A 25,529-nucleotide genomic window follows, 5' to 3' on the forward strand; every position below is an offset into this window, starting at 1 on the left:
CTGGAATCAGTCCCAACTCCCAACACACAATGGCGCAGCGGCAGATCGCTCCTTACGAAATGTTGCTTTAATCATGGGATTTAAAGCATTAGAGTAACTCGTGAACTCTTTCGGGATCTACACTGCCACGTGTGAAAGCCACATGACGGGACCAGATGAAAACAACGCCAAAGTGATGGAGAAGAGGTAAATCCCACTAGGGGGCTTCTAGCCGATCTGCCTCCTGTGTCTTACAGTTCCCTGTCGTTATATTTTCGTGTTTTATCATCGTGGAATGGAAAAAAATTCCCTTTGTGTCTCCCATTTCAATGGTGAGAGGAAGAGACCATTCAAGGGTCATCATTTAGGGCTTGCCTATTTGAATGACGGAAAAGATTAAGATAGAGTGGCCTGCTGCGCGGTTGAAGGACGACGTGCCTGACCTGCCTGCATGGTGCGCCGCCTGGCGCCGGGGTGCAGGCAGGTTAACTTTCTGCAGTCGGTACATAGCCCTCACCATCCGCACGCGATAGACATGACATGACATGAGCAGTGCCATTGCTGAGAGGATTGCAGCAATGCATCGTGACTCGTTGAAGAGTGCTGTTAACATGTCACTATCCCTGCTGCTTCCGTAACTGTTGCACCGTCAATCGTGTGTATTTCTAACACACGAGACCTGTGCAAAATTCTCTCTCTCTCTCTCTCTCTCTCTCTCTCTCTCTCTCTCTCATATATATATATATATATATATATATATATATATATATATATATATATATATATATATATGTGTGTGTGTGTGTGTGTGTATGTATATAGATAGATAGATAGAGATAATGATTAGTGGTAATTCTCAGCTTTCTTAAATAACAGTATTAGGTAGGTAATCTCTCTCTCTCTCTCTCTAAGGCTGTCTTATAGGAAAAACTAATATCGTGCAAGTTGAACCATGACCTGAGGGATAAGTTCCCACACCAACGTAGATGTATATACCGGTTTTATGTAGGGCGATTGTTTATTTTATATTTGTCTGCCGTCAGTTGTATTTATGGTATTTTAGCATCCACCTGGGCACTACATGTCCTTTCTAATCACTTCCTTGTAAGATAAAAGTGATTGATTTCCTAATTTTGTATTTGATATATTTTATTGTTTCATGGTCATAGTGTATGAAGCCCGTGCTAGATTTGACTCGCATTACCACGCTACAGTAATTTAACATATCCCAAACTGACCAGTAAGAAAATACAAATGACTTGCTCTTTAACCACAGCATAAAACTAATAAGATTGGCTAAAAGTTTATATATCATAAGTACTTACTTATATTTTGCTTGAGAATAGATATTATACTCCTTATTAAGGTCATATTTTGGTTATGAATGTCACATATCTTTGCTTTCATAAATTGTACTTGCTCCTGACTTCCTGTATTCAATTAATTCCGTAGGAGAACAAGTGGTCATAAAATAACGTACATCTTCAATACTTCATTATAGAAATACATATTTCAGATCCACACACTTTGGCAGTGAACCTGAGTGTGGCACCACAGTGTGCTGAGCCACAGCCATGACAAGTACACACAAGCGGGTCAGCATTTCAGGGCTGGATGAGGAAGGAGGCATCAGGAAAAAGCTGAAAGTGGAGTGTGAGGTGCAGGAGGATGGCACTTGTGAAATACGTGATGCTGACGAGACTGCACAAATCACCTTGGAAGGAGAGCTGTTGGTAGGTATGGTCAGCATTTGGTGTGATGTTATATGCACAGTATCTTATTGTAACTCTTAATGTTGCTATTTTTCTTCATATGTAACATTTTTGGTGGCCATTTTCTGCATTGTTTCTATTTTATGTAAACATTTCTGCTCTTGTTTCTGTTTCCTTCATCATCTTTTACATTTCTTTCTTCCTCTACCTCTTTGTAGCCTGGGTCTGGCAGTGAACTCACCACTACTACCATCACCACCATTGAAACCCCAGAGGACCACCGTGTCTACATGGACGACTTTGCCGCCCACCTCATCGCCCGGAAGAAGAGCATGTTGGTGCCAGATGAAAAGCTGCACTCCATTATCAGTTACCTGCGTGACAGCAAACCAATCAGTCCTCGGCTGAAATTCTGGCTCAACATGAAAAAGATGATGATGGTGACACTGCCTGAGCTTGACCTTCATGATGAGCTGGTGGTGCCCCGGGAAGGTGAGACAGGCACTGTTCATTATTATGAAGTATGAAAGAGGCAATGCATTATGTGAAGGAGCATAAGGGTTTATAATTAGGGAGTTGAAGTGCTGTATGATGCACTTTATAGTGATCTTTTTAACTTGTTACTTCAGTATCTCATTCCTCATCTAAATGTCATGTTTTTGAAACTGTATCAACATAAATATAACAATCATGACTAAAAGTACATGGTTTAAAGCATAACTACAAAACTTACTTTTTTGGGGAGGGTGTCTTTCATCTGGCTTTCTCATTTTGTAAGGGGTAGGACAGTGCCTCCTAAAAGAGAACATTTTGGCATTTTGGAAATGTTATCCAAGCAGATGCCCATCATACCCTCAGACCATGGCTTGGATTCAAACCTATGCATCTTAGGACCACTTGGTTCCCAAAGCATGCATGGTCCCACTGTTCCATGGTGGCCCCTGGGAGGCTTGACAGAATCCAACTTGGGATTCCTGTTGAAACTTTCTATACGTGGATTCAGTGTATATTCCATTGGGATTGGTTAGCATGCAACAGGAATTCTCTCAATACACTTCAAAAATATTTGCTAATTTTTAAATGTTTTGTAAGTGTGATTAGATATTCAAATCATTTACATAATGTTAAGATGTTGCAAGTCATGGAAAATAATTTTCATTTGTTTTTTTCCTCCTGTGTATTTACCTAGTTTTACCTAGTTGCAGTTTTACAGGGCCTGGGCTTTACGCTCGTGTGGCCCCGTCTCCATATCTACACTTATCCAATGTGTGTGTGTGTGTGTGTATTTAGGTCGAGATGGGAACACAACAGGGCTGCTGCGTGTGGTGCCAGTGAGTCAGCTGTACCACCTGGTGTCCAGTCTTCACAATGTGCAGCATGCTGGCTACAAGAAAGTGAAAATGGTGGTGGACCGTGAGTACTATGGCGTCCCCAGGAGTTATGTCCAGGCTTTCTGCCGCACCTGTCCCAGCTGCTCCAAGATGCAACCTCTTCCCATGCCCATGCCACCTAAGGAGCCACTGAAGCAGCCTTCCCAGAAACCTACTCTTCAGCCAGTGTCTCGTGCCCGCAGGCCACCTCGCTGGGGATCTGTGGACCGGCGGATGCTGGGGCGTAGCATTCAGGTTGATCTGCTCGACATGCAGCATTGTCCTGATGGTGAGTTTCGGCACATCTGTCACGTGATGGACCACTTCTCCAGATTTCATTTCCTCTTCCCCCTCAAAAGTCGCTCCCCAGTAGAGGTGGCACGAGGTCTTGAGGAGCGGGTCATGGCATACATTGGGCCTCCACGGATCCTCAACTCAAGCAGTGACCCAAAATTTATTCATAAACTAAATAGAATACTTTTTGGTGGTTGGGGCAGTGATACACCATTTTTGTCAAGGTCTCAGACTCCACAGATCATTGGAGGGAAGGGGGTGGACACAAATAGGATTGTGACAAAACAGCTGGCCAGACTAAGGACTGACCTCTATGACCCAGCTGCTCACTTTCCTTGGACAACCTGGCTTCCTAGAGTCATGTACTGCCTCAACATGCATGGATCTCCTACCACACAAGATTCCCAAAGCCGTCAAGCCACCACTGACTCTCCAGCTGGCCAGGGGACTACAGGTGGTCACAGTAGCAAGCAGTTCCCATATCAGTTTATGTTTGGAAGGATGCCTCCTGGTCGATGTCCCTGCTGGTGTGAAGACCGGGTCATGACACTGACCAGGACCTGGACCTGGACCCAGATCAAGACTTGGAGGACCTGGACCATGAACCAGAGGAAGAGGATGTAGATGAGGATGAAAGCGACATGCAGGGTGAGAGTGAAGAGTGTGGAGTGCAGCACCTCCTCCCTGTAGCAAAAACTGAGTGCACCACTACATCAGAAAACTCTGATCACTACTAACTTACAAATACCAAATTGTATAATGTTCTAAGAAAGAAATTGTACTACTTTTCTTCCACTATTATTAATTTTACCATGCTTACCCTGTTTCATATGCTACCACCAAAGGTCTTGACAGCACAGTTCAAAGAGATAATGTTCTGTCACTCATTATAGCAATGAGTATTATGTATGAGTACAATGTACTCACAAATTTCTTGGTATTTTATAAGAATAACTGAAGGTGGGATCAAGCCTCACATGGTGAGACAGCATGTGCCATAGTTTCTCTGGTGCCAAAAAATTCCTTTATATTTAGTAAGGTCTTCTATTCCTTTTTAATGAATCAATATACAAACCTTCCCATCTGGCCTTGCTTTGAGTGACAGTGGCATCCTATAATTTGATGGCTGTTGGTTGATCATTGTCACTGCTTTTACTTTTTGTGGTTCAGGAACTTGTCTAAATGGATACTCCTAATTCTGTGGAATAATTAAGAATAAGAATATAATCTGCATGTACCAGTTGTATGATGTGTACAATACACATGTGAGAAGAGGTACTATACATGTGAGAAATATAATTTTTGTATGGAATATGGAATAACTCTCACATCATGACATTAGTTGTGATCCACATAGAATCTTGAAGTGGACTGGGTAGGATCTGAAGATTCGTTTGGAGATTCCTACCTTATTAGGTTGATGGAATTTTAAAATTTGAATGTAGCCTTAAAACTTTAGTGAGGCCATGAATAAATGATAGAACTGCACCATGGTCTCTAAGGATTGTGTTAAAGAATAAGCAGATGATCAAACTACTGCTACTATGAGCTGAGGATAATGCTAAGTCATAGAGAAAGATCAGCCTGTGTTTATTCTGATGAGTTAATAACAAACTAATAACAAAATTTCATTCTCTTCATTTATTTCATCCATGCTCATCTATACATATTCTTAGTGAAAGAAAGGCAATGTGCCCTTCCCTACTTTTTCCCATGGTAATTAAAGTACAATATTCTTCTCCATGTCTTTCCAGAATGCATTTCTTACATTCTGTCCTTGCTACAGATCTCTAGACAGTGACAGCTTGATAGGCCCATGCAGTGTTTACTCAGTGGCCTCCAGGTTATAAACCATGAACATGACTTATAAGAACAGCGAAGATGTATATACTAGTGTCATATTTGTCAATGGTAACTTATATAGTGTATTGATGGCACATATCTCATGAAGATATGCTTGGGGTACTTTTATTTATTTACTGCATACCTCAGACAAGCTTCACTGGTAAGTTGTTATCATTGTTCATGTGCAATATTGGTGCTGTTCAAACTAAGTTTTCTTACTATGGAGGCTGTGCTGTAATCTAAATAATTCATATCAATGGAGGAATAGATTTTAATACATGAACATTGTTGATGGAAGAATTTTCAGAGGTGATCACTTTAATGAAGTTTTTACTAAATATTAAGAAGAAAAATTATATTATATTCCGTGTAAGTTAAGGACTTCCAGAAACACTTGACTCATCAGACACAGATTGTATGGTGTGTTCACCATGCATGCACTCACCTCAGTTTTCCATATTAATTTGTTGTTATGTTGAGCTGTATAGTAAATAATAAAAAGAAAAATATTGTATTATTTATTTAAAATATATAGAGACTTTGATAAACCTTTGATAAAATTACTGGTGGCTGTACAGGGGCAGGTTACTGGGGTAAGTGAAGCACATCTCAATGATAATATTAATAAAACAATGAAATAATAAATTAATGATAATTACAATTATAATAAAGGAAAGTCTCCACCACTTTAATGAACAAAACATAAGGCACACATCAAAATCACTAACAAGGTTATACATGTTAAAAGACTACAAAATTACTAGTGGTTCGTAAATGAACCAAATAAATAGGATAATAAATAGTGGAGAGATGTCGCTCCTCTCATCAAATCTGCTGGGCAAACTTATGAGAGAAACAAAGTTCCAATAGCAAGGTGACTTTCTTGCTAACATTTAGAAATAAAATGTTAATGTCAAAGAAAAAAAGATCATTGTGTCTGCTGCAGTAATATAACAATTAACTCAGCAAAATACAAGTGGGCTGGGATATTTGGTTATCTATAATCTCATGACCGTCACAACATGACCTTAAAGTAATAATATTTAGATTTCCTGGGTTTTCAGGTGGGAAGGTATGTTAATATTCTACAGGTAAAAACAAATGCTATTCTGTAAATATACAAGTTTACATTATTTACAAATTTTCAATTAATACCTGTGTGGTTGAGACTCCTTGTCACACTGATGTACCAGACTCTCATCAGTTCACAGTGCTTTTGTTTGACTCAGCTGTGTGCTGACAGGAAGGAGTGAGTGGGACAGAGAAGTGTTCATTGTTTCATTGAACTGCACATGCCAGAATGTGAACCACAAATCTACCAGTTGACATCCCTTACAATGATATCCACAGTGATTCAATGTTTTTTCCCCTAGACTTCCTTCCCTTTCTAATATGCCACCAATGGTGTTTGCTGATTTCTCGGACTGTTGCTTCTCCCGGGTTTCCTCATCAGTACCCTTTGTGGAGACTTCAGCCTCAGCCTCAGCCTTTGGGAAGGTTCCATCTGTTCTTCTGGCCTTAAGCAACACTGGAGGAATGCTAGGTTTTACTGGGACAATTTTCTTTCTTTGAAGAGAAGGTTGCTTATTTGACCCCTGAGAACCTCTCTTAACCCTTCCCTCAGGTTTTCCAGAGTCGTCTTGTGAACTCTGGGGGACAGAGCTCCCCTGACTTCTCCTGACTGAAGAAAGTGTACCCCTCATGTATGACTTCAGGGCCCCTGCTGGCAAAGACTTCCTGGAGGGAGTTTTAGAAGATAAAGCTGGGATACATTCTTCCTGGATTCTCTCCATCAATGAAGTAAATTCATTATCAGTGGCAGCTCGGTTCCTTGGTATCCTCAATCTGTTCACTCCACCTTTTCCTCTCATGTCTTCCATCACCCCTGAGCAGCGTGCCACACTGTTGCGACGGGAAAGCAATGGCATCATCTCCTTGCCTGCTATGCATCCTGATGTCTCTTCTTCAGCAATGTTTCCCAAGAAGTCCGCTACAGTGGTTCCATGAGAGCGTGCCGTGTCTCGAATACTTTCTTGCGAGTGGCCACCATCCCCGCCAGGGGAGAGGGTAAGTCTGGGGTTGGGGCAGGGGGTGTCGGTGGCCCTGTCCCCCCCTGCCAGGGGCCACCCGATAAAAAAGACGAAACTCCAGATAATCGAGGACAGCTTGGAGATCTTATCAACTCTGTTAAGAGGAAAGTCAGAGATGAGGTGCACCTTCTCTTGCTCACAGGTAAATAACTTACCTCCAGCATCATCATCACCATCATCAACAATGCCATTACCTTTAAAACTTGACTCTAATGTGATCAACATCCCACAAGTGATACCCAAAGTAGAAATAGCAAAATATAACATACCCATATTTGTTATGAATAGAACTTACTTAATTACACAAGTTAGGTATTAAATAAGTCATGATCATTCAGCATCTTCCACAGAAAACTTGGGCTGACTTACCCTTGCTGGAGCGGTTGAGAGGTAGAGTGGGTGTTCCTCGAGTGGAGGGCTGCTTTCCTCCCTCCTCTGGGCTCCCCGACTCCCCCGTCCTCCATTGTTCTACAGAAAATGGCTCATCACACATCAGAAGATAATTATTCAACATGCAAAACTTAGGTTACATTTTGTGAGAAAAGATTAGACTGTTCTTTTCAGTGGTCAGGTCTTAGATCCCACAAAGTGAGTAGATGAAAGGCATACAAGTGAACAAAAAGTTATTTTTTAATTTGCATTCATAAAACAAGTTAATTACAACCAATTATTAATATTTATAAGAAAACTCTGGAAGTTTAGTGCACACATCCATTTAAGTTATCTAAATAAAAGTTAAAGGTTGAAAGCCAGTAAACATATAACTATCAAACCATGCTTAGAGACAGTAGTAAAAGTGTGTCTGTGAATGAGACCCTGAACAAAAATAACATGAATATCTATAAAAAATCACCACCACATTTGTGTTCATTGCTTCAAATACTAATGTTAAACCAGTTTGCTGGTGAATAACAAAATAAATAAGCAAAGTAACTATGAATTCATTCAATGCTATGCTGCAAATGAAATACTTTCTTAGCATGTATGGAGCAAAAATTATGTGGTGCATAAGCCAAACTTTATTGCAGTGACTAAATGTAAAGGATGACTTGCAACAGATATATTCATTACAGCATGCTGAAAATGCCAATATAAGAATAACAGTAATAGCAAAACCATGCATAAGCTCAAGAAGGCAATACATCTGGTGCAATTAACAAACACTGTATGTACAGGAATAATTACAACAAACACACATCATTACACACACACACACACACACACACACACACACACACACACACACACACACACACACACACATATATATATATATATATATATATATATATATATATATATATATATATATATATATATATATATATATATATATATATATATACATAGTATACATAAACTGATTGCTGGAATACAGAGGTTGAAAGAATAAGGAGCATCTATATTACTGAGAATGAGCTGACCAAGGTACATACAAGCTCAATTACAATCCTTTACACTTCACTTGACAAAGTTCAGCTATGGGTAGGCTCTCTCTCTCTCTCTCTCTCTCTCTCTCTCTCTCTCTCCATACACTAATTACACACTAAGAAACATGTAATGTTAAAGTTATAAAAAAAAATTCTAATCCATTAATTCTCATCTTTCCCAGACTGCATTTTGTGTTTCTCAAGCATTTAGTCTGTCTTATTTCCTTCATTTCCTGGTTACATTAGAACATTAATCACAAAAGAACTAATATAAAGATAAACATGTTTCTGTGAGACCTATAACAACAAAATGCAGACCCAAGAAGGAATAGCACCACCACCATAACAAAAGAGCAAGCACTTACCAAGAAGAATAAATCCCCATGACATGGCACCAACTATAGACCAAAGAGGCATACCAAGAACACCATACAATACACCAGTGTATACTTTTTTATGATGTACAATTGATTCACTTTCATCCAAAAATAAATTTAAATTTTGCATAGATGATTTCACATACAAAATAAGTTAGAAGTTTCAGTGAAAAGCAATAACCCAAAAAGTATACTTTCTTTGTAAAAAGTTATTCAAAAGATAAGATTTCCCTACACTCAAATGAACCCAAGATGTTTGGATAAAGATCTTCCACACCTGATCTCACAGAGGAATATCAAGTAAACAAGACCAATATGCAACAAGGTACCAATGATGTAAAAGAGACAATCACCTCAATTGTTTTATACTTTTCCTTTAGCAAGGCAAAGAAGGATAGTACATACATAGTTTGCACTGGAGTTTGAGCATGGCACAGATTTACCAAGAATGTTTCATATTAACCTCTGTTTCCTAACATGCAAAGCAAATGCGTCCATATTTCTTTTCTTCTCAATTTGTGTGACAACTGGCAAGATCCATCCTTTCCCTCATTAAATGGTGTCCTTAATGATACCAAAATGCAAGGGTTAAGAAATAAGCAAGTGTCTTGAAGGACTAAGTAAATGTGTGTATATGTGAGCGAGTGAACTTGTCAAAATAACACAACATAACATCAACTTAAAAGTGCACAATAACATGTGTAAGAGTACCAAACATACTTGACTCATCTAGAATTTTAGAGTTTTCATGACTTAAGATGTGAAATTTTACTAACAGTACATTACTAGCTTGTGAAATTTTAACATTCTGTCTTTACATTTTCATCCTCTTTTCTAGTCCATCTAGTCTGCCTTTTGTGCAGTAATATTTATCACACCTTCAATAATGATGTGTCTTATTTATTTTGTTCATTTTGTTTGAAATGATCTTGATGACAGTTGTACTGTACTGTTGTGTGACATGTCATAACTGCTGTAGTGACAATGCTGTATATAATTGTTTCATGGATTATGGATTACAAATTACAGTGTTGTAATTGCCTAACTCTGTTGTATAAAAACTAATGGTACCGATTATATCTTATTTGTAGGATCTGTGTTACTGCTGTGATTGACCTTACTATGATTACATTTTTCTGTCTTTTTAATCAATGATATTGTTCCTGGTAAGAAGAGAATATATTACAGGGATGTGTGGATCAGCTATAACTATTATCACAAGTATGATAATATTGACCACTACTGTAGGTGTGGTGTGCTACAACACTGTGTTGGATGGTGGCAATGTTGAGGCAAGTGTTGGTGTTTCTATATCATGGAGAACATTTAATGCAGATAATATGTAGGTTAAGTTATTTATAGCAGCTAGTATGTGTTGGATAAAAAAGCTTGTGTTAATGTAAGATATTGGGTCATCTTTGAAGGCATGTGTTGTTTCTGCAATAATGTCTTGATGAAGATGTTTAATGTGTTTCCATTGTGGTGGCTTTCACAGTGGCAACCTGTGTTACCTTGCATTGCAGCAGCGTTGACAAGAATGGCCTCCAGTTTGTCCCTAAGTGATGCCACCTCATCTGTCCTCAGCTGTCGCTCGGCCTTTAAGAATTGGCCCAGCTGGCGGCACAGCTCCCCAAGATCACTCTCGTGCTGCAGCAACAACACCTCAGCACCTATTCCATCTTTCACCTCCAACACAACCACCACTTCCACTGCAGATACAATGCCTGCCCCCTGTCTGTTGTTTTCTTGCACACCAAAACATCTGACGGTATCTTTCTCCAATACCTGTTACTCTCTTCATATTGCTGGGAATTTCTAAAATCAATACATTTTTTCTATAACATACACTATATCCTCAGATGAACATTCTCATCACTATAAAGCCTCTCTCTCTCTCTCTCTCTCTCTCTCTCTCTCTCTCTCTCTCTCTCTCTCTCTCTCTCTCTCTCACACACACTGGAAACACAATGGGTCACAACAACTACCTAGATAAAACTCTTCCATCTACAAACAATTTTTTTTTCACTGTAAGCAAACACACTGCATGACACAGAATCACACTGCATCAGCAAACAGATAACTCAGAAAATCACACACAACACATTCTGCTAAATTGGGGAGAAGCTTTCAGCAGGACAACACAACACAAATTAGTTTTGTTAATATACATCAAAGAGTAGTATTCTATGAAAATATTTGGAAAAAAAATTGGAGATCTATTAAGGGAAAGATTGGTCAGCATTCAAAACCTAAGAAAAGCAAACAAAAACAAATCATAATAATAAAGAATGATGAAAAATGGTGAAAATATGTAGATTTCACAAGTCATATTTTCTACACTTTTAAATAAAACTTAATGTGGTTACTAGAACAACTACATTTTACTATATTCATGGCATTAATTTTCATTGATTTGGACTTATTTCATTGCCTTTGTACAATTACTTGTATCCCATTTCTATCATTTCTTTTCATTGATAAGCCTTATTGCCTATTTGTTTACAAGACTAAATGAAAATGATAAAATAATAAAAATTCACAGCACACAGTTACTAGGTACTTGAGTTGCTAATTAGAGTTGCAAAATTTATTCGAAACTAATTTTTACTTCTGCTCTTTATGTTATATCATGTATAAAATGAAAACTACAACTCACCATAGAAATGTACTTCCAAAATTAAAATGGCATTAAAAATATTCTTCAAAATAAATCTAAAACATATGAGGTCCAAATCAATGAGGTTTTATTATACTAATCATCTATATTACATGAATACTGCTGTCACTATCCCACCTTTCACTATCATCATCATTATCATACCCACAAGCATAGTCTCTATATCCACCACCACCACCATTGACTATTGACTATCTCCCAGTTGCTTACACACCACACCACACTACACTCCACTCTACTCTTCAACAACCAGCCACATCCAAAAACTCCACTGCAGATCAAGGCACAACAACACAACCAACACTTCACTTTCTCACACTATTTCCTTTTAACACTCACTCTCAAACCCCAACAAAAACACATCAAACTGTCACAAGGACTTACTGTCTGTGTCTGGTGGAGCTGCTGTGTAAGTCTGGCCACCTCCTCCTTCATAAGACCCAATTCTGCCTTCACATAACTTCAGCTGGGTCTCTGCATCCCGCTTTCCTTCAGCCTGTACAGAAAATGCCATAGTTTCAGCACGTTTAAGACCACATTCCAAAACACTTGTAATCACACCTCTGCCATTATCAAAAGGCTGTAGATAACATTATGCATACAGGTTTTTAAGGGTGTTTTCATATTCTAGTGACAGATTAGTAATACAGTGGACCCTTGAGCTTTGAACATAATTCGTTCCAGAAGGCTGTTTGATGTCCGAATTGTTTGACATCCAAAACTGTTTTCTCCATAGGGAAAAAATGTAAATCATTTTAATATGTTCCAAGAGTCAAGATTTTAACCTAAGTAGATAGGAATTGAACTATGTAAAATAATTATTATTTACCTTTTCGTAGCAAGCTTCATGGCACACATAGATAATGGTGTATTATGGTAAGCATGATGTAGGTATTAAGAGTATACCAAGTGGTGGCAGCACTACCATTAGCATAGTCAATTAGTAATATGAAGATTTTTTGTTTCATGCCTGTTACACCTTGTCACTACTGTAGTTAAGAAATATTTTTGTTAATTATGAGATCAGTGTACCGATATGAAATATTATTTAACCATCCTACCTGGTTAAGTGACTCTGGTCACATGAAAACTGGTCAAATGTCCTGACCCCAGCTGGGAATAAGAGCAAGGCAACTATGTGGAACCAAAACAAACAGGAAATTGATGTTTACCTCACTCCAACGGCACTAGCGTCACCGGAATTCACCGGATTTGGCAGTCTTCAGGTTCTAAGTCCAAAATTTGTTCTAACTCCGAGGGAAAAAATTATTGAAACTTTTGTTCCAAGTCTGAATTGTTCTATGTCTGAGGGTCCACTGTATCACTATATTATCAACAACAGAAACATTTTTGAGAAGATGGCTAATCATTTCTTTGGCCTTTTGAAAAATAGTCATGGAAAGAGCACAGCATTTCAAAAATACAGCATTAATTGCATGACCAAAATACATAGCTTCTAAATATAGTGGTACTCATGTTTTCTTCACTACATTTTTCTAACTTGTATCTCATACCTGCAGCTGAGACACTTGAGCTGAGAGATGAGTCTTGAGCTGCTTGTTCCTTGCTTGGAGGTCAAAGAGCTGCTTGTTGACATCAGCTAACTGGCGTGTGAGGGCATCTAACTTTTCTTCAAGGGAGGCTGACTCAAGGCACTTCACTGAATACTTCTGGGAAAGAGAGAGAATCTCTCGACGGATGTCCTCCATCTCAGCCTCATGCTCCTTGTGAATGGCAGTGAGGTCATGACTTGACTGCATCTTACGAATAAATTCCTCCTTGAACTTTGCAATCTCCCGCTGGACCTCAGACTCATGGGCCTTCCTCATGGCATCCAGGGCAGCGAGGGTGGCCTGGGGGAATGTCGGAAAAATGTACCTATTAATGAACAGGTAACATACAATAAAAGTCTAATAATGATATAAATAAAGAAAAACAAAGCTAATGATAATAATAACAAAAACAACAATGATAATAATGAAAATGCCCACACTGTGACCAACTTAAGTTTTACAGTCAGACTACCTCCAACAAATCATGGCTCCCCACCTGAGTCTCTTCTGCCAAGGCTTGCTCCTTCTCAGCCTGGAGGGCAGCTAACTCCCGGCAGTGCTTCTCTTCCATCTCCATTAACATCCTCTTGTGGGAATTTTCCATGGCACCAAGACCTTTCTCACATAGACCCTGTAAGAAAAGGTTAAGGATTAAGTGAATGGTGATCTGTGTACTCGTAAGTGTAGATTTTGGCTAACACACCATCCCAACATTATCAAAACTTGCTGTCATAATGTACAGACAGATGGCTCCCTACTTGATGAAATGGTCTTGCTACTCTTATTTCTAGTTAGAATTAAAGTATATCCAGTAGCCAATGAACAACAGGAAGAGGAACACTCACCCTCAAGTGCTCTATCTCCAGCTGATATCGTTGACGGACTTTTTCTTCACAAAGGTCAGGCTGGCTACCCAGTGCTTCCTCATACTGGTGCTTGAGGGCAGTGATCTGTGCCTCATAATCCTCCTCCAACACGCTGAGACGTCTCTGCAACTCTGTCAACTCTCCATCAGTGGTGGAAACAGGACCTCCTGAGGACTCCCCGAGCATCCCAACACGGGCCAGTTCCTGCTGGTGCTGAGCCTTCAGAGCTGCCACAGCAGCCTGATGCTCTTCTTCCAGGGCCTATTAAATAAAACCTTAACTAGAATCCACTACAAACACTAACATGTCAATTACATTTCAAAAAAAGATTTTCTTTGATATATTAAGCTAACTCTTGCACAAATGAATTTTCATACAAAAAGGTATCGGCCAAAAACACAAAATGGGTATCTAAATAAATTACTTATTCTATATTTCTAACAGAAAATGTAACCTATCTATTATTTCCTCTGGGACCAAAAAAACACTGTGACAGGATGTACCTTGATGTTGGCCAGGTGGGTGAGGCACTGCTTACACTCCACCTCCCGCTCCCTGGCGCGCCGCAGGTCCATGCTCCGCTTCAGCTTGGCTACCTCCTGCCTGAGCTCCTCACACTGGCGGCAGCCCTCAGCCATCCCAGTGACATCTGATGAGCGTCGTGATGACCGGCGGCCCTCACTCTTCCTCCTCACCTTGGGAGATGAAGGTGTCTTGGCTGCAGAAGAGGCTGCACCCACACTGAGCACTGCTGAAGACTCCCCTAACCCATCTTTAGATGTAATAACAGTAGTGCTGGAAGAGGTGGTGGTGGTGGCAGTGGTAGTGGTGGTAGAAGTGGTAGTAGTAGAGGATGTGGATAAGGAAGATGTATCTTTGACATCTAGACTGGCCTGAGCATTAGCTACCTCTTGGAGAAGCTTGGCCACCTCAGCAGCACCCTGCATGGTGGCCTTGTTGTACATGAAGGTGAATTCTGCTTGGTCAAGGGCTGGCTGGACCAGGCATTCCAGAGAAGAATCACGCCCTCCCAGGAACATGAGCAGGTGTGCTTCACTAGCTACCACGTCACTGGCTGAACCCACCGTGTCCTTCACTTCTTCCACTATTGCCAAGGCCTCTGGTGCTGCCTCTCCACCTTCTCCCTGCACCACTGCCAGCTGCCCATCAATCACAGCCTTTTGAGCTGCAACTGCTGCAAACTCGGCCAATAAGGCATCCATGGTTGCTGAAACTGACTGAAGGACATCAGTGTCTCCCGCCCTGTGCCGTGCCAAAACAGCCTCATATTTATTACTGAGGGTGAAGACAGCTTCTTCCATTTCCTGCCTCAGGGATTCCTCAGCAGCACGGTGACAGTGTTCCAAAGAAGCAGCTGTGGGCCAAGGAACTGCACCTGTAGGAGGAGGACCATCACGAGACAGTAGATGGGACAGTCGCAGCAGAGACTGGCCAGCTTCAGTGTTGGCCAACTCTTGACTAACAAGCTCTTGGGCCAGCGTCCACACTTGCCGCATCCTGACTTCCTCAACCAGCACTGTGTCATCCTGGCCTGGTCCAGTGCCTGCAAAGATGCATTAAAGTTTTCACACACATATCAATCTTATCAACACTCTGATTTTACTGATTTTCTGATTGAAGGTCAGTTTATGATGCCTCAGTGTCAATGTCATATCTAGTCCATATCCCTATCTCACTTCATTATAATCTTCTATTATCCCAAAACACACTCTATCAGTAACGGCAAGAAACACAAGCTGACAGATGTCTCACCTGTAATAGTTTCCCTGGCCATGACCACAGCTATATGGTGCAGTTTCTCTTCTTTATAGCGTGTCAACAAGCCAGCCAGATTCTTTTCTCTCTCCAACAGCCGCGCTTGCAAGTCGCGACACGTTTCCCCGAGGGCAGGAGGGGGTGAGGAAGGTGCACGGCGGGATGAGGGATTAACTACCTCTCCCTGCACCACCAGTTTCTCAGCCAAAAGACTTGTGTAGAAATCAAGTGGTGAGAGGGTGTCCATGTCAAAATCTGGGTTGGTGAGCTTCTTTTCCAGGAAAGAGAGCTTACGATGTGCTTCGACCAGTTCCTGCAACTTAGCTGATGCCTCATACATACCTGGCCGCTGGGTGACCTGCATCACTTGAGCTAGCTGGCTCAATACCAGTGTTTCATATGCCAGCCGTTCAGCAAACATTTTCACCTGCACATCCCTTGTCCACTTGCCCTCATTCTGTTTCAAGAAATAATATTCATTATTTATGCCACTTCCTACTACTAATAGTTACAAACTCCTAGTGCAATATTCTAGTACTTTTCCATGATGACCTTAATGAACAAAATTATACTGCAACTAAAATTCATCAGTATATGACAAGTAACTTGGAATAATGACACTGTAGTGAGGATGAGTGCAGTGTAAGATACATTTTTATTAAAAACTATAAAAAGGAAACTTGAAGGAGATTTAATCAGCAGAGTGGTGGGACTGAAATAACACATAAAAGGAATATTTTGAAATTACATAAGAATGTGTCAAAGTGAATAAGGCAAAAATATATAAGCAGTAGACATCTGTCTACAGACACAGGATAATGGCAGAGCATTAGAACAAAACTGTAAAATTATACATCAAAATTCTATCATTAAATTAAGCAGAGACAAACATCTATAGTGGTGAATTTCCTGATACAATACAGCTGTCATTCTTACTGTCCTTCTCAAGCAACTTCATACTGAGAGACATACTGATTCTGATGATTCATACATAGATTTTCACCTCAATGAAGTGAATGACTATTTAGTGTACTTATCATTACCTTGAAAAAAAGAAAAAAAAATCATGGAAACACAAAAAGCAAAATACAATGAGATCTTAGCCCTAGTATAAAATAAGAGAGAAAAAAAGCAGGAACAAGATGAGGACAGTGAACAGACCTTGAGGTGATCCCGGCGACCAGCAAATTCAGCCAGTTTGTCCCTGAGCATGTCCTGCAGCTTGAGGCAAGTGGCTGAACACGTGCCACCTGATTCTGATCCACTGAGCTGTGCCGCAGCTGTGCCAGATGCAGGGCTGCACCCAATCTCTGCTGCAGGGAAGACAGGCCAGGTGCGCCACATGAGCAGACACACTCCACTGCACCAGCCCAGGACACACACTCACCCAGCTGGGAAGCAACAATGAAATCAGGCAGGTTCTATAACTATTATGGTTATATTTTTTTCTTTTCAATAAGAAAACTTTCCCATAATGCATTAAGGAGATATATTAAATATTCATATGACAGGAATCTATGCAGAATAATAATTTCACATTCATATATATCCAAGAATAACTTCTGTTACATTGCATAACATTAATGAAATCAATAAAGTTCAAATTATCTCTCCTGAAGATAATATCAGGTATTGAAAAAGGAAAAAAGGAGAATTTTACATACTGTGCAAATTAAATTCAATACTGTAATCATATATTATCACTTTTCAACTCTGTAACACATATTGTTCCATATAAGAACATTCCCCAAGATGGTGGATACAAAAAGTTTCCATCTCTCCACATACAAATATTCCTTTCAACTTGTCCAAGTACTAATACTCTACACACACCTCTTACACTGTACATTTTCTATTTTCTATAGCTGGTCATGCAGCATGACCTCACCTGTGTCTGGAGAGTAGTGAGGACCTTATCCAAAGCACCCAGCCTCTCCCTTAGATGTCTGATTTCTGAGTCTGACCGACTGACTTTAGTAGTCTTTTCTGGAGTGGCTCTGGGTGAGCGAAGTGTCTTGCGAGATACAGAAGGAGACCTGATGGGGGATCTGGCATGAGGAACACTTCTGCACAAGATCAAGTAAACAAAAAATAAAGAAAAATCAACACAAGCCAATGAGGACAAAAGCACAACTCTTCTATGCCTTATAACATGCAAACAAGTAATTACTGAAAATTTTTCATTCTTCATTTTGTGTGTGTGTGTGTGTGTGTGTGTGTGTGTGTGTGTGTGTGTGTGTGTGTGTGTGTGTGTGTGTGTGTGTGTGTGTGTGTGTGTGTGTGTGTATTTACCTATTTGTATATTATAGGACCTAAGCTAAGCTCTCTGTGTACTGTCTCCTTGTCTACTCCTGTCATATCTCTCTTTCATCTGATTGACACACACCGCGTCAACGACATCACTGCTCAGTTTATTCCACTTATCAATACTACGATGCGGGAAACTGTATTTTCTCACGTCATTTAGACAGATGTCTTTTATTAGTTTTTTTTCCATGTCCTCGGAGACTTGTGGTCTTGTGACTTGTGGTCACTTTTATCAATTCTCTGTCCAATACGTCAATCTTGTTCACCAATTTATACATAGTTACCATGTCTTTCCTCATAGTCTAACTCCTTGAATCCTGGTACCATCCTTGTTGCCAGCCTCTGTACCCTTTCCACCTTCTTCACATTTTTCTTCATGTGTGGTGACCAGATGCAAGCTGCATATTCTAACTGGGGTCTTATTAAAGTGCATAGTATCTTCTTCATCATTCCTTCATCTAGGTAGTGGAATGCAAGACCAATATTTTGAAGCATGTTATATGTTTTCCAAAATATCTTGTTTATGTGTTTCTCCGGTGACAGAGTGTTTTGCACGGTTACTCCTAAGTCTTTCTCCTCATTGGTCTCTTCAATTTTCTCATCACCCAGCCTGTAATCCCTGTTTGGTCTGTATCTACTTCTTCCCATTTTCATAACATGGCTCTTGTTTATATTAAATTCCATCTGCCACTCTTTACTCCACTCATATATTTTATCAAGATTTTCCTGTAACTTGTTACAATCTACCACATTCTTTACTGTGTGTGTGTGTGTGTGTGTGTGTGTGTGTGTTTGTTTGTTTGTGTGATGGATCTTTACATTAAAGACTGTTTTCATGGAAAATATTATTCATATATTAATTCTGTTGTATACCATCACCACATTTTGCATCTATGATAATATGCTCACATGGAGCTCTGTGGTTACATTTAGCAGAAATCTTAAAATCACATATTTTAATTGCAGTCTTTACATGTATACCATTTGCATTGTTAATACAATATATAATCTAAATCAAAGAAAGGTTCCTCAAAATCAGGCAGTGTTCTACAGTCACTTAACTTAACAACATATTTTCTTTAGCCTGTCATAGAAAAATTAACTTCATAAAGAAAGACAGTGAGCACGAATTCCTAATTTCTGGTGTCTAAGGTACCTGAGAGGGGAGGTGGCAGAGTGAGGGGGTGACCTGGCTCGGGAGGAGGCCTTGGAGGTGCCAGCAGGAGCAGTCTCACTCACTGATGGGATGCCACTGTCACCACCACTGGCTGGCATGGGTGCATCACTAGTCAGCTCTGACATCTGCAAAAATAAACATCATACAATGTGACTTTTGCCAGGTGACTACACACACACACACACACACACACACACACACACACACACACACACACACACACACACACACACACACACACACACACACACACACACACACACACACACACACACAATAATAATGATTGATATAATATCCATTTTATTTTATGTTTATCAAATTTGCCTATACTCTAAACATTTCCTTATGGTATATATGCCTACAGCAACAGGAGATCCCTTCAGATTCTTTGCTATATATCTGCCCTTTATCTTAAAAGGTAGAATGGAACAAGGAAGTAACAGAATCTATGAAAATACTTACATATAACATAAACAATTAATGTAAGACAATAAAATCCCTCCTTCATATCAATGTCTTCTTTTTTTTCTTCCCATTTCTCTTTCCTGGTCATAACCTGCTTCACCTCTCCCTCCACTCACCTTGGACTCTAAAGCATTGAGCCTCACAATGGCCTTCATGGCATCAGAGCTTCCAGGACTGTCCAGGGACTTCCGTCGAAGGCGAGATGACTTGGTGGACTCCTCAAAACTGCGAGACCGCCTGGTCATCTTCCCTGTCTCCCCACCAGCCTTTTCTCCAGTCTTTCCTTTTTCTTCATCCACCTAAAATAATATATAAAGATTCATTAGTCATTTGTCCTTCAAACTTATAAAACAAGCAAATCATGAAACACTATCATCACCACAGGAAAATTATCAATACCACTCTCATATTTCTGCAATATTCACTGGCTTGAAAAAAAAAAAAAAAAAATCCTTATAAAACATGAAGCATAAATCAAATAGTACAACAAAACATTAATACAAGAATTACCATAACATCTGTACATATATAAAGAGTTAATCACAAAGCTTTCCCACAGATAATACACCACACCATACACACTCCCAGTATTTCAAGCCACTTCCTGGGATACATATTCTTTATCATCAGATTACTATTCTTTGCACTCAAAAATAATAAAATAAGAAGAGAAACAGATAAAGAAAAATACAGTTCAAAGAAGATACATATTAAATCTCAAGCCAGCACAGCCACTGTTCTCACCTCAGGAAGTACATTCTCATCTTGAGGTCTCAGCAACTGCTCTAACTTGGCCTCCAGCTGCCCCAACTTGGTCTCCATGTCTCGGGAGAGTGTGAAGGATTCCCTCCCCTTGAGTGACTGTGTTCGGCGGCGGTCACGGCTCTCGGCTCGACTCATCTTCTGGCGCAGCACTCTCACCTATGGTCCAAACGTCCTTTAGCATCACACAAACAATATCTCTCACACACCTATTCTTCCTTAATGTTATCAACTTACTTACAGTCCAAATGTTCATCTATGAGAATATGATATAAATTCCAACATTGTGTCTCTATTTGTTGCTGGTTTTATCTCATATAAGTCATTGTTTTAGAATAATCATCACCTGTAATAATGCAATCAGTATCACCTTTCCTCACCTGACTATTAATTTATTTCCAAGAGACTCTTAAAGATAAAAAGAGATATACAAATAAAAAAATAAATAAAAGGATCACACAAAAATTAAAACAAATCCTTTTGTCATTTCCTCATTCTTACTTCTTTCTCTTTAGACCACCATAAACCACACATCCTATCCTACTGTCCGAATCCTGTTATACCTCTATCAGTTCCTTTCCACTTCACATCCCTATATCGTTCTTACAAGCCTTGCTACTTGCCTGCTTCTCAGAGTTAGTGAGTTTATTGGTGAGGTCCTGTATCCTGCAAGTCATGAGATTGAGCTGAGAGTTAAAATCTCCCTTGCTGCCCTTCATGTCTTGCCGCAGCTGCAGGTTTGACAGTTCCAGTTGGTCTTGCTGGTCCTGGCCCTCTCGCACCTGCCGCTTGAGGGCTCGGATCTCTCCTATTGCTCGTTCCAGTCTCACTCGGACATCCCCACAGTGTTCCACCAGCCTGTAACATAATGTCTTTTGTCACCCTCACACACACATTATGTCACAAAATCTTCCAAAGTTATAAGGTACAAAAGAAGTGTGGTTATTTGCACAACAAAAAAAATATAAATAAGACTGAAAGAATACAAAAGAGTAGCAACCATGATGGCATCAACTCTAAGAGACTTTTAGTGTGAGAAAATATTATTTTAAGAGAAACTTTCAATTCTACAGGAAAAAAGGAAAAACAAATCTTAAACTACAAAATAAAGAAAATTCTGAGAGGTATAGAAAATTAAATTTTCAAGAGATACACAAGTTCATAAAAAGTTGAAGAGAACCTGAAACACTCATAACACAACTTTCCATAACAAAGTACAGAAATCTAAAACCAAGATGCAAAAGTGATCCAAGCATTCAAATATTCAAAGCCCAGCTGAATGGTAGTGGATAAGTGGATAAAGAAGACATGACAACAAACACAGCTCTTTTTTTCTGTATTTGATAAATAAGGCTAAATATTATTTTATTTTCAAGGTTTTGGAATACACACACTACTATTTCCAACTTGCCAAGTTCCCAAAACTATTGTTACAAAATAATGTGTATTGTAAGCTGAATTGCATCATCAACCATTCTTATAATATTGTACAGTAATATTACTTTAGGATACTGCTACTGTACTGTTGAATCACAGGTTTCAGGTTTCAAAACTTGGATATGGGATGCTCAATCTGTAGTGATAATAAAGAACAATGACTCCTCACTGTTGTCAGGGAATTAACTAATGAAATAATAAAAATGTGTTCCCAATAGGGAGTACAAGGATTATTCTTGTTACTTACTGTTCCTTGCTCATCTCCTCAGGATCCAAGGACAGATCAACATTAGTGAGATCACTGAGGGAGTCTATCCGTGGTAAAGCTTTCTTGGAAGTAAATCGCTCTCGACTACTGGAGATGGAAAGATTTGAGGAAGCTCTTCGCTCCTGTGGGGAAACATAGAACATATGTACAAGGTGAGACAATAACATCCAGCATTATACAGTAAAGTATCCTATAAACATTTTTCAAAAAATTCTCCTTTGTCTCTCCTCCCTTCCCAAGACCTTACCTTATCTTGCCGCAGGGTCCTCTCCAGCTCCCTCACTTTAGTACAGAGATTTTCGTTCTCTTCAATGCCACGGTGGAGGCGGTCAGTGGTGTGGTCAAGCTCCCTCTGAGTGGTCTTCAGATTCTCCCGCACCTCGTCCAGCTGGAGACAATAGTAATTTAGGTCACACAGGGCTTCAGGGTATTAGTGTGGGAGTGAAAACTATTACTCCTAACTTATATTTACAGGAATACAAAAGATCTAAAGAAAAGTGCTCTAGTCTAAAGCAAATCCATGGATACGTTAACTTAAACTTTTAGTGAAGAGAAGGCATTAATGTACATATTTTGTCATAATTTTTCTTCATAAGTTCATCAGAAAGAAATGAAAATAACTAGATTCTAGTCAGTCCAGCAGATAATTGTAAGAAACAAGAGTAACAGATTTCACTATCTTTACTACACTTCTAATGGAGGGCGAAGAAAGTCAGTCTCCTCAAAGTTATGAAAAACAGTGAGTAAACTGCCCAACATACAAAAATAACAAAAGTACCATAAAAGTTATGCAAATAAATTTGTTGTCTTTTTATGGTAACTCTGCTACAATCATATTCCAACTCCACATAGCCTGCTCCACTTTCCCTAGTCATATATTTACCTAAGACTCAACTACCATGACTGTAATGATTCACAAAACCAATTTCCAATAGACTTAGCAACATGATCAATTACATTTCTTTCTAACAAAGTAATCTGAATTTTTGAAATTCAAATTACTTGGTGTATAAAATTTTACTCAATAGCTGATAAAACAGTACTAAGATTACACACTTGTTTGATCATAGATCATAAGTACACAAAAGTTATCAATATCATTTACTGACCTCCTCTCTTTTTCTCTCAATCTCATCATTCTTTCCATCAAGGAGAGAACGGAGTTCCTTCACCAAATCCTTCCACTTGTACACCTCAGACTTCTCAGACTTGAGGGTGTCTCTCATCCTGGAGAGCTCAGTGGTGAGGTGCTCCAGCTGGAGAAGGAAAGGAAAATGTATCTGACCATGGGTTCTTTTGCTAAATAAAGTTCAAGTTTAATGAGATAAGCCATGTTAAAAAAAATTACATGATAGGTTGTCCATATCAAAAGAAAAAACTGGAAGTGTGATACTCTATCAACAGCCTAAATATTGGCAGCCACAAGCAGCATTTCAGCAATGGTCTTCCCATAGAGGGGGCCCCTCAGAAAGCATCAAAGTAATAATGATGGTGTTAAGTAGATACCTTTATCCTAATAAGCAGAAAAGCTATAAATAATGAATGATTTACAGTGTTTGTGTTAAAAAGCATCCATACAAACTATAGTGACTAGAAAGGCAGTAGTATTCATTTTCATATTTCCATATTACTATTACCATAATGCCTCATGTTGCACACATTTCCATAAAATTCTTATAATCTTAATTTGAGTAAGTGATCATTTCATTATCATGATAAGAAAGAACTGATTTCCTTATGTCAAAGATATCTCAGCAGTTCCACTTCCTGACCTGTATTGAGAGTTGTTGATTTTGCTGCCGAACATCTGGATCTGAAGTGGTGCTGGAGAGTTTTCTTGGTGTGGAAGCTGCAGTGTGTTCCTCCTCTAGCTCAGATGCAAGACCTTTGATTTTCTTCTCAGCCTCCTGAAGGGATCTACAGAAAAGCACACAATGATAATATGTTTTGCATGTTACCCTTAAGATAAATTTCTGCACATTATCTTGCTATGAGAAGCAAGGAGTCTCTCTGTCTCCTTCTATCTAAACACCAGCCCACAACATTCCCCATTCACCGCACCTGTTGAGTCGCCGCACTGCCTCCTGGTGCCGAGTCTCCTGGCTGGCAGATAATTCCATGAAATTCTTCTCCTGTTTGCTGAGTTTTTCCTCCAACTCATCTCTCTCCTTGAGACTCCTGAACGTAAGCCCAAACATTCATACACACACACACAAAGAGAAATAAAAGGGAGGTGTTAATGAGTACATGCAAGAAATGTGATAGCTGGCTGTTGAGATAACCATATCTCTCTTCCATCATTACTTTCCATTACATTTTGCTTCCTATGACTTGAACATCAGATTCAAGACTAGTATACAACACCTAATGTCATGTTTTATCCCTGCATTAGTAAGAGTAGAAATAATACCCCAACAGCCATATGATAATAAAAGCAACACAACTAAGATACACTATGATTAGTATATGAGTTAAAAACTATAAGAAATGTAAGACACAAAACATTCTTCCAGAAATATGTTACATAGACAAAACACAAAGTTTTCTTCCTCATATGAGATTTGCATTTTCTTTATCAGTAAATTGTTTTAGCTACAGTATTATTATTACTGCTTGTTTAGTAGGTAAAGAATAGAAAACAATACTACAGTAGAGCAAATAACAATGCTTTTTTGTTACAAGTTTTGTATTTAATTTCCCCCAAGATGAAGCAAGTCTTACTTCTTTTCCAAGAGACTGTACTGCTGCTTCCAGTCCAGGCCAGCTAACACTTCTGCCTGCTGGGCTGAGAAGTGATCCAGCAGTTCCCCATATCTGCACAGAGGTACACAGACACACACAAATGCACACAGGTTAGTAGTACAAATAACAACATTTCTATGGGGGAAGGTAAGAAAACTCAGCAAACAGCAACAGCTGTTGCTGCTGCTGCATGCTGTGTGATTATGTATGATGTGTATTAATCTATTATTGTACACAAATTACAAAGCAAACATAAGATGAGTCTATAAATAACACAGCACATGACACCAAAACAAACATAAATTAAATACAAGAAAATATAGCACACTTTATCTCACTTCAGCCAGTAAACTCCATTACTGTTACAAGGAAAAATTTCATATCTCGTATATGAACACT

At 39.3% G+C, this 25,529-nt stretch overlaps 2 protein-coding genes across 3 annotated transcripts in view; one reads left to right on the forward strand and one right to left on the reverse strand.

Moving 5' to 3' along the window:
- The first annotated feature begins 12 nt into the window (after nt 1–12).
- LOC123518286 (SCAN domain-containing protein 3-like) lies at nt 13–5,901 on the forward strand. 2 transcript variants are annotated; one of them, XM_045279019.1, is made up of 4 exons: nt 13–186; nt 1,496–1,712; nt 1,910–2,183; nt 2,982–5,901. In XM_045279019.1, exons 2-4 carry the CDS (start codon nt 1,554–1,556, stop codon nt 3,977–3,979), a joined length of 1,431 nt encoding a protein of 476 aa, XP_045134954.1. In that variant the 5' UTR covers nt 13–186; nt 1,496–1,553; the 3' UTR covers nt 3,980–5,901. The 2 variants fall into 2 exon arrangements, with proteins under 2 accessions (XP_045134954.1, XP_045134955.1); XM_045279020.1 differs by lacking the exon at nt 13–186 and having other exon boundaries at nt 1,579–1,716.
- A 947-nt stretch (nt 5,902–6,848) lies between these two features.
- LOC123518284 (golgin subfamily B member 1-like) overlaps nt 6,849–25,529 on the reverse strand; it is a 108,891-nt gene continuing 90,210 nt past the window's right edge. The window contains 23 exon segments of the mRNA XM_045279015.1: nt 6,849–7,384; nt 7,660–7,758; nt 10,609–10,744; nt 12,159–12,224; nt 12,226–12,270; nt 13,289–13,627; nt 13,824–13,958; nt 14,173–14,454; nt 14,697–15,757; nt 15,967–16,426; nt 17,131–17,198; nt 17,201–17,360; nt 17,858–18,035; nt 19,433–19,578; nt 20,038–20,220; nt 20,666–20,842; nt 21,307–21,541; nt 22,368–22,510; nt 22,636–22,776; nt 23,498–23,644; nt 24,161–24,305; nt 24,450–24,566; nt 25,110–25,202. Of these exon segments, the coding sequence (XP_045134950.1) occupies nt 7,191–7,384; nt 7,660–7,758; nt 10,609–10,744; nt 12,159–12,224; nt 12,226–12,270; nt 13,289–13,627; nt 13,824–13,958; nt 14,173–14,454; nt 14,697–15,757; nt 15,967–16,426; nt 17,131–17,198; nt 17,201–17,360; nt 17,858–18,035; nt 19,433–19,578; nt 20,038–20,220; nt 20,666–20,842; nt 21,307–21,541; nt 22,368–22,510; nt 22,636–22,776; nt 23,498–23,644; nt 24,161–24,305; nt 24,450–24,566; nt 25,110–25,202 (4,750 nt within the window). The 3' untranslated portion in view covers nt 6,849–7,190.

The sequence above is a fragment of the Portunus trituberculatus genome, chromosome 43 (genome assembly GCF_017591435.1).
Source record: "Portunus trituberculatus isolate SZX2019 chromosome 43, ASM1759143v1, whole genome shotgun sequence".
Classification (NCBI taxonomy): Eukaryota; Metazoa; Arthropoda; class Malacostraca; order Decapoda; family Portunidae; genus Portunus; species Portunus trituberculatus.